Source organism: Mastomys coucha, unplaced genomic scaffold (assembly GCF_008632895.1).
Source record: "Mastomys coucha isolate ucsf_1 unplaced genomic scaffold, UCSF_Mcou_1 pScaffold14, whole genome shotgun sequence".
Classification (NCBI taxonomy): domain Eukaryota; kingdom Metazoa; phylum Chordata; class Mammalia; order Rodentia; family Muridae; genus Mastomys; species Mastomys coucha.
In genome coordinates, this window is record NW_022196896.1 from 111932281 (window position 1) to 111941737 (window position 9457).

The 9457-nt window shown below is 49.0% G+C and overlaps 1 protein-coding gene and 1 long non-coding RNA gene across 2 annotated transcripts in view; one reads left to right on the forward strand and one right to left on the reverse strand.

The window, feature by feature from the left end:
• Positions 1 to 622: 622 nt before the first annotated feature.
• Tex44 (testis expressed 44) lies at positions 623 to 2231 on the forward strand. The gene has a single exon (XM_031368265.1). It carries the CDS (start codon positions 688 to 690, stop codon positions 2140 to 2142), a length of 1455 nt encoding a protein of 484 aa, XP_031224125.1. The 5' UTR covers positions 623 to 687; the 3' UTR covers positions 2143 to 2231.
• Positions 2232 to 6559: 4328 nt separating this feature from the next.
• LOC116089264 overlaps positions 6560 to 9457 on the reverse strand; it is a 5801-nt gene continuing 2903 nt past the window's right edge. Inside the window, exon 2 of the long non-coding RNA XR_004118250.1 lies at positions 6560 to 6744. This is a non-coding gene — a long non-coding RNA (uncharacterized LOC116089264). The remainder of the gene's footprint in view (positions 6745 to 9457) is intronic.

Sequence of the window (9457 nt, forward strand, 5' to 3'; positions counted from 1 at the left end):
ATGGCTCCCAAAGGCCTGCTAAAGCGGGCGGTGGTGACGCACGCCTTTAATCCCAGCATCGGGAGGCAGAGGCAGGAGGATTTCTGAGTTGGAGGCCAGCCTGGTCTACAGAGTGAGTTCCAGGACAGCCAGGGCTACACAGAGAAACCCTCGGAAAAAAACAAACAAACAAAAAAGACAGACCTGCTAAATTGGGGTCCTGAAGCACCAATGGCAATAGAGAGGTAGTGGGTGGGGTAACCTGGAGTAGCAAATGTCTGTAATCCTAGCTCTTGAGAGGCTAAGACAGGAAGATCAGAGTGGGAGACCAGCCTGAACTATGTAACAAGAACACTGATCCCCTGCCCCCCAAATAAATTAGAAACCCACTAATTCAAACTCAGCATCATCTTCCTGTATCATGCCCCAAAGTTCAGTTCCCATAAGCACTCACAGCTCCGCGGCTGCATCTGCACCTACCTACATATCTTCGTCTTAAACCAAGGCAGTTATCCTTCACCTCCTCTGTACCTACAACATCACCTATATTCAGCTTGCCAGAACTCAGGACCTCCAGGACCCTTGCACTGCAAGTACCTGTGACATCATCAGCTGCCCACAACCTCCTGTGACCTCACCACCTGGACAACGGAGCCTAGCAGAGCCAAGCCACTCCTTCCCAACCACCATAAGTAGCAGGGGGCATAGATGACCACTGAGCCCTTGGAAGACCCTGAAGCCAGCAGCAGTTCTGCAGATGTTCTGCCTAAGGCCTCCTCAGATGACAACGCCCATGAAAACGCTGCAGATCTACCCGGAGAGTCCGAAGGACCAGACTCCCTGCCTGATGACGTCCCACCGGGAGACATCTACAAAGCACTACAGCAGGATGTAGATCAAGCCTCTGATGAGAAAAACATTGCTGCAGAGCAAGATGAAGAGCAGGCCTTCATTCAGATGGACACCTTCATGAGACAGGATGAAGACCAGGCCTCCATGCAGATTAACACAATTATTGAGCAGGATGAAGACCAGGCCTCCATGCTGACTGCCACCTTGGTGAGACAGAATGAAGACCAGGCATCTATGCAGACTGCCACCTTGGTGGGACAGGATGAAGACCAGGCCTCCATGCAGATGGACACCTCCACAGGGCAAGCAGTAGAGCCAGCCATCTCCATGGCTACAGCAACTTCTGGGGTCAAAGATGAGAGCCCAGATACTGCAAGTCAGAGCCAGGACAATCCTAAAGAGATCACATCTCTGCTGCCCCAAGACTCAGGTGTCCTGCAAATGTTTGTGGGTTTCCAGAGCCCAGTGTGGGACAGGCTAGCTGAAAACAACCGTACAAGTTGGAGCCGGACGGTCTCCCCAAGTGACTCTCAGACCCAGGAACAGACATTAGGAAGGCCGGATGTTCCAGAAGGGCAGCCAGAGAAGGCTCCAAATGCTGGCGTCCCATCTGTCCCGCCTGAATATGTCCAGCCTTCTGTGGGAGCTACTGACCCATCTCCTTCAGATACTAGCGGTCCTGACCCAGAACCCAGGACTCCCACCAACTCTGCTGAGCAGGAAGCTGAAGGTGCCAAGGACTTGAACCCTGAGAGCAAAGCTAGATCCCCAGGGCAGACCAGTGAGGATTTAGCTGCTGCCTCAACGATCCCTCAGGCCCCACCTGTTCCAGGCTCCCCAGCAGGCAGTCCACCTCCCTCTCCAGATTCCTACCAGGTGGCCCTGGGCAGGAACCTTCTGGACCCCAATCTGTATAGGCCTGATGTGGAGAATGACTACATGCGCTCCATGACCAGCCTGCTGGGTTGTGGAGAGGACTCCATCAGCTCCCTCACAGACATCCTGGTGTGGTCAGACACAGCCACGCGAATGGGTGTGGCTATGGGCATTCTGGCCTCAGGCTGCCGCTCTCCAGCTGACAGGCTACAAGAAGAGGGACCCCGCCTGCGCTCTGTTGCCAGCCTCTTTCGCAGTGCCAGGTCAGCTTTCTCCTCTGGGGTGATGTCTGGAACTGGCTCAGCCCTGCGCTCTGTCACACACCTGCTGGAGTCTGTGGAGAGACGTACTATGGAAGGCATCCATTCAGCTATGCACTTCTTGGGCCATCACTTCACCTCACGCTGGGCCCGCACTGGCTCCAATGGTGACTAGACCAGCAAGCCCCCTACTCCTTCCCCAACCCTGCACTAGATAACTGCCTCCTGCCTTTCAGTAAATAACCACAAGCGTTTATTTTCTAAGTTCTGCCCTTATCCATGCAGTGGGATAACAGGGTAAAAGGACTGAAGGGGCCCACAGGTAAACTGAGGACATGTACCTACATGTTCCTTAGCCCCTGTTTGAGGTTCTGGAAGGCAGGAGAGGGTTTGGGGGTAGAGAGTACTGTATCAGGCCTCACAGGAGGGACACACACAGTTAGGTCCTTAGAATCAGACTTTTGAAGTCTCCTCTTGCCTTGGGCCCCAGTCCCTGGCCTCCTTTCCTCAACTTGGAGTAGAGAAAGGAACTCCACCATTTACAAACGTAAACATCCCAATGCCAGAAGACATAGGGACACTATGGGATAGGGTTCCAGGGAGGGTGACCAAACCATCTCTCAGACTAAAGGGGCGGGAGGATACTGTGGATGTAGTAAGGCCTTTAGACTTCAAACTGGCCAGAATTGGCTGCCTACCCCATGGTCCACATTATCTCCATGATGTCTTACTCTGGCCTCTGCCATTTGCATCTTGGGAAGAATGTACAAGAGAAAGAGTTGAAAGCATACCCAAGGCCTCACCCTTTGGCAAGACCCGGTTCTACATCCTGGGTAAAGCCCTAGCCCAAACCTGCCCTCCGCACAGCCTTATACCTTCAGCCCAGCCAGGGACCATCCATCCATCCATTTTAACTTTCCTAGTGGCTCCAGATAGAGCCCTGGAGATAAACCCTGCCCACTGATTGGTTTGGCTTTTAGAGGCTTTTGATGCACATTTTTTTAAAAACTTTTTTTCCCTTAAAAACATGTTTATTTGGGCTGGAGAGATGACTCAGCAGTTAAGAGCATTGACTGCTCTTCTGAAGGTCCTGAGTTCAAATCCCAGCAACCATATGGTGGCTCATAACCATCTGTAATGAGATCTGATGCCCTCTTCTGGGGTGTCTGAAGACAGCTACAGTGTACTTACATATAATAAATAAATAAATCTTTAAATAAAAAAAATGATTATTTTACGCCTACAAGTATTTTGGCTTTATGTATACTCACAGTCATGTTGTGCCCATGGAGGCCACAACAGGGCACTAGATCCTTCACCTCCCAACTGAAATGGCAAAGGGTTTGTCACCATATGGGTGCTGAGAATTGAATCTGGGTCCTCTGCAAGAGCAACTAGTGCTCATAACCGGTGAACCGTCTCTCTGCTTCCAGCCACTCATGTTCTTAAAGTTAGAGTTTACATAGAAGTCAGGAGTTTTGCTTCTCTGAATATATGTGTGTGTATAGTTATATATATATGTATATATATAACTACACACACACACACACACACACACACACACACATATAATCATTGTTTTCAGAGTCCAAGTAGTTAATCTGCCCACTGCTCATGACAGCTTACCTGGCCTTCGTCTGTGAAGGATGCTCCATGCTGGTCCCCAGAGGTACCAAGAACCACTCCTTCCTTACAGATGGCCCTTTTTGTTTTGTTTTGTTTTTTTGTTTTTTTGTTTTTCCAGACAGGGTTTCTCTGTGTAGTCCTGGCTGTCCTGGAACTCACTCTGTAGACCAGGCTGGCCTCGAACTCAAAAATTCGCCTGCCTCTGCCTCCCAAGTGCTGGGATTAAAGGCGTGTGCCACCACCGCCCGGCACAGATGGCTCTTGAAAGGAAATAGTCTAAACCCCAAGAGGAAGCACAGGACTGCCTGTGTATACCCTTTATGTTGGGAGAGCTGCTGCCTGCTGAAGGTGTAGCTGAACTGTCCCTATGTCGTGAAAACAAGGGATCCAGACCGTGGAGAGTGACCACTCAGACCCACAAAGGTGGGGTGGGGTGGGGGGGTGGGGCTCCTAGAAGAACTGAATCAAACTTTAGGAGTGAGAGATGGTTTCCTCAGACAAGAGTGCTGAGAACAAAGGTTGAGGGAGTGAGGCAGGTGGTTGGGGTGGGAAGGAAGGCAGGTGGAGAGTGTCAGGCAGCTGGAAGGCGCAGCAGGGGGTGGTAGAGCCGCCAGCTAGCGCGCCCCACCCTCACCCCCACCCCCTCGCTTTCAGTAGTTTAAACAGCTACTGTGAGCGGAGCCAGGCTTTGCCACTCCTTGATGCTACAAAGATGATATCTTAGGTTTCTAAACACCTTGACCAAAACCAGCTTGAGTCAGCTCAGAGTCCTTGGGGAAGGGAAGCCAGGGCAGGAACTCAAAGCAGGAACCTGAAGCAGAACCCAGGAAAGAATGCCGTTTACGGGCTTATTCCCCGTGACTTACTCAGCCTGCTTGCTTATATAACCCAGAACCATCTGTGCCCAGGTATGGCTGGTGCTACACCAACCATTAATCAGGAAAATGCCCCCCATAGATTTGCTTACAAGTCGAATTGATGAGGCTTGTTCTCAGTTCAAGTCCCCTCTTCCCAGATGACCCTAGCTGGCACCAAGTTGTCAGTGGATTTTACAGCACAGGTGACCTGGACAGGAGGGGACCAAACACCGAATTGAAGTCAGCACAAATACAGGAATTAGCAATGGGGATTTTTGCCAGGTGTGGACGTGGCTATGTATGCGTCCTGCGCCCACTGGGTTCCTTATCAATCTTTACTCATTCTAGACAAGGAGAGACAAGAGAACAAATGTGTTCTCACTGGCTCTGATAGGCTAGTCCCCGCTGAAGACACCGATGGATGGCTTGTGTAGCCACCAGATTAAAACCTCTGTCCTCTGGACTGGGCCCCAGTTGGCCCAGAATCAGAGACCTTCCATAGCACAGCTGGACCACACAGTCAGTAGGGTAACGAGGAGCCTGGCCTTTGGGGCAGACTACCTTGGTTGTTGGCTGTCCTGTGGACTAGTTGTGTTTTCCAGCACTTTTCTGTGCCTCAGTTCCCTCACCTGCACTGGGTTGGTGTGAGTCATGAATTGCCCAAGGCACACAGTTGAGTCTATACAATAGTTAGCCACCAACCACGGTGACTCAGGACAGAGCTGGAACCGGGGAGCTGGATACCAACAATGCAAACTGCTCAGTCAAGAGAAGAAAGAGGACAGCGGTGGGTTAGCAATCATCTGAGTTGGGCCTTCGCTCTTAAAAAACGGCAAAGGGCCAGCAGCAGAAGCCTGGTGACACTGGCTTGCAGGGGTGGGAGTGGGGTTGGGAGAACAGGATGACTGCAGGGCTTCTCTACAGAGAAACGGTCCAGACCCAGGAAACCCAAGGCCAGCCAGCAGTGAAGAGGTAAAGCAAACGTAGAAGGGTCACAGACCAGTTGTATTGAGAGGCCAGGAAAGAAAAAAAAATCAGTCCAAGTTCTGGTAGCATGAGCCAAACAATTAAATGCCTGGAATCACTGTCAGGCAGTGGAATCCAAAAGGTTAATTAATAAAGGCTGGAAAAGGTCTCCATGACTTCCTGGGAAGGTCTTCTCCCAGGAACATTGAAGTGGACATACATCTGGGTCCTGTGGCTCCCCTGTGGGTCCTTGACACTAGAAGGAGCATGCTAGATTGCCTTTTCCTTTTTATTATTGTATATTATAGGCCAGCCCAGGCTACACAATGAGAATATGCCACCAATCTGAAAGCAGACAGAAAAGATTTAAAAATGGATATGTATGAGCTGGAGAGATGGCTCAGAGGTTAAGAGCACAGACTGCTCTTCCAGAGGTCCTGAGTTCAATTCCCACATGGTGGCTCACAGCCATCTGTAATAAGATCCAATGCCCTCTTCTGGTGTGTCTAAAGACAGCTCCAGTATACTCATACACATAATTCTTTTAAAAAATGCATATGTATGCATGTATATGATATGTATATATATATGTCAGACTTGCCACAGTGGCACTTGTGTTTAATGTCCCTACTTGGGAGGTAATCTCTATGAGTTCTGGGCCAGTCAGTGAGACTTTGGAGGGAAAAAAAGAAATCTTAGGTGAGGCATAGTGGCACTTGCTTTGATCCTAGTATTCAGAAGGCAGAGGCAGGTGGATTTCTGAGTTCAAGGCCAGCTTGGTCTACATAGTGAGTTCCAGGACAGCCAGGGCTACAAAGAGAAACCCTGTCTTGAAAAACAAAACAAAACAAAACAAACAAAAAAAGAAAGAAAAGAAAAAAAAGAGGAGGAGGAGGGGAAAGGAGAGAAATGGGCTGGGTGGTGGCAGCATAGGACTTTAATTCAAGCACTAGAGAGGGCAGAGGCAGATGGAGCTCTGAGTTTGAGGCCAGCCTGGTCTAGAGTGAGTTCCAGGACAGCCAGAACTAAAGAAACCCTGGCTTGACAAGTCAAAAACAGAAAAATTGGAAGTTTGGGCTAGGAGTGTAGCACACATGCCGGAATCCACACAAAAGCACAGCAATAATAAATCTAAAACAAACCTGGCTTTTAAAATAGACCTTTAATTATTGAACTGAAAGACCGAATCTCTCCCCCTCAAGCAAGCCCTGTTTCTCAGGCTTGCTTCACTTGAGCTTCCAGAATCCCGAAGAATGCTGAATGCGCCCTCTGCTGGAGAAATGACAGAACTGATCCACACCAGCAGAGTCCAGATCCAATCCTTGACACTTAAAAGAGAAGCAGGGGTTGAGTATAACCTGAGATCACCCAGTGTGGTGGTGTGACTATGCTTAGCCCAGGGAGTGGCACTATTAGGTGTGGCCTTGTTGGAGGAAGTTTGTCACTTTGGGGGTGGGCTTTGAGACCCTTCTCCCAGCTGCCAGGAAGCTAGTCTTCTGTTTGCCTTCACAACAAGATGTAAAACTCTCAAATCCTCCAGTGAGCCATACCTGCCTGGATGCTGCCATGTTTCCCACCAGGATAATGATGGACTGAACCTCTGAACCTGTAAGCCAGCCCCAATTAAATGTCTCTTTTAAAGTTGTCTTGGTCATGGTGTCTCCCCACAGCAATGAAACCCTAACTATGATACAAGTTGGTACCAGGGACTGGGGTACTACTGTGATAGGCCTGACCGTGCTTTTGTTTGGAAGAATCTCGGTTTGGGGACTTTGGATTTGGAAGGCAGTGGAACGCTTTAAGTGGGGCTTATAGGGCTTTGTTGTTGAGTGTGGTTTGAACTGTGGAAATCCTGGCTGAATTCTGTGGGGGTGGGCTTTGAGAGAGAGTCCTCCTAGCTGCCTGAGCAGGCCCTCCTCTGGTGTATCTGAAGACAACTACAGTGTATTCATATAAATATAATAAACAAATATTTTTTATATTTATTTATTTATTTTGGTTTCTCTGTATAGCTCTGTCTGTCCTGGAACTCACTGTAAACCAGGCTGGTCTCGAACTCAGAAATCTGCCTACCTCTGTCTCCCAAGTGCTGAGATTAAAGGCATGCGCCATAACTGCCCAGCTACAAGTCTTTAAAAAAAAAAAAAAAAGTGCCTTGGTCATGGTGTCTCTTCACAACAATGAAACCCTAAGACACCCAGTTAACTGGTACAGACTGCAAATTATCTCTAGAAAGCACCTAGGTATAAGAAGACACAGGGAGGCCTGGAGATATGGCTCAGCAGTTAAGAGCACTGGCTTCTCTTCCCAAGGGTCAGGATTCAATTCTCAGCACTCACATCATAGCTTAAAAACCACCTGTATTTCCAGTCCTTTTCCAGTCTCTTTAGACACCAGATACACATGTGGTACACACACACACACACACACACACACACACACACACGCACACACACGCACACACACATTTAAATCTTATACTCTCCAATAGGAGTCATAGCAGACAAACAGCTAAGGTTCTCGGAGCTCAGAGACACAGGCTGCTCTAGGCCTGTGCCTTTCAAACAGGCCAGCCAGGCCAAAGTGTGGGATTTAGTGGAAGAGCCAGGATGAAGCCAGGCCTAAAACCAAAAAGAGTACAGTCCTGCTCTAAGGACAGGGTGTTCATATCTCCTGATTTAATTTTCTTCAACTGTAAGACAGATCTTGTACTGGCTAGTTTTATGACAACAGGACAGTCTAGAGTCATCTGGGAGGAAGGAAATTCAATTGAGAAAATATCTCCATAAAATCAGTTATAGGCAGGCCTGCAGAGCATTTTCTTAATTAGTGACTGAGGAAGAGTGCATTGTGGGTGGGGTCTCCCCTGGGCTGGTTGTCCTGGGTTCTATAAGAACACAGGCTGAGCAAGCCGTGGGATCGACCAGTAAACACCCTGGTCTCTGGGTGCTTCTGCTCCTAGGTTCCTGCTTTGCTTGAGTTCCAGTTTCCACTTTCTTCAGTAACAAACTAACCAATGATGTGGAAGTGTGGGCCAAATGCACCCTTTCTTCTTTAGCTTGCTTTTGGTCATGGTGTCTCATCATGAAACTAGGAACCCGAACTAAAGCAAACCTCCTTTTTACCTCACTGAGATTCTATGATTAATAATTGATAGCGCACCCTGGGAATCCCCACACTCAGGAGGTGAAAACAAAGGGATCAGAATCTCACAGCTCCCCTTGGCTACAACACAGCATGTTCAAGGTCACCCTGGGCTCCAGGAAAACCTACCTCAAAAACATCCAATCAGGGGCCTTATGTAAGTTGGCTCTGTGGATAAAAGTGCTTCCCTAAAAAGCACAATTACCTGAGCTGGGTCTCCAGATCCCACATAAAATAGCCACATGCAGTGTGGCATGTGTCTGTAATTGTAACATGAGCTCTCCTGTGGAGGACATGGGATGGGGACACAGAAGAATCAGCCACTCAAAAGCCAGCTCACCTGGAGTACACAGCCTGACAGCAACAAAAGAGACCATGCGCCTTAATAAGGCAGAAGACAACAGACTCAAATGTCCTCTGACGCTGGTCGGTGGTGGTGCACACCTTTAATCCCAGCACTTGGGAGGCAGAGGCAGGCGGATTTCTGAGTTCGAGGCCAGCCTGGTCTACAGAGTGAGTTCCAGGACAGCCAAGGCTACACAGAAAAAGAAAAAGAAAAAGAAAAGAAAAAAAAAAGTCAGAAGACATGCATATTTTCTCAGAACAGTATGCTACAAAAACAAGCATACAGCCATCTATCTGCAGCCTTAATACTCAGGATACAGAAGCAAGGAGATCAAGAACTGAATCCCAGACGCAGGAGAGAGACCCTGCCTCAAAAACAAGGGCAGATGAGAGGGTTCAGTGGGTAAAGGCACTTGCTGCCAAACCTGAAAGTCTGTAACACAGTGGGCATGTATGCTCTCCCTCTCCTCCCTCTCCCTCCCCTTCTCCCTCTCTCCCTCTCCTCCCTCCCCCTCTCCCTCTCTCTACCTCTCCTCCCTCTCCCTCCCTACC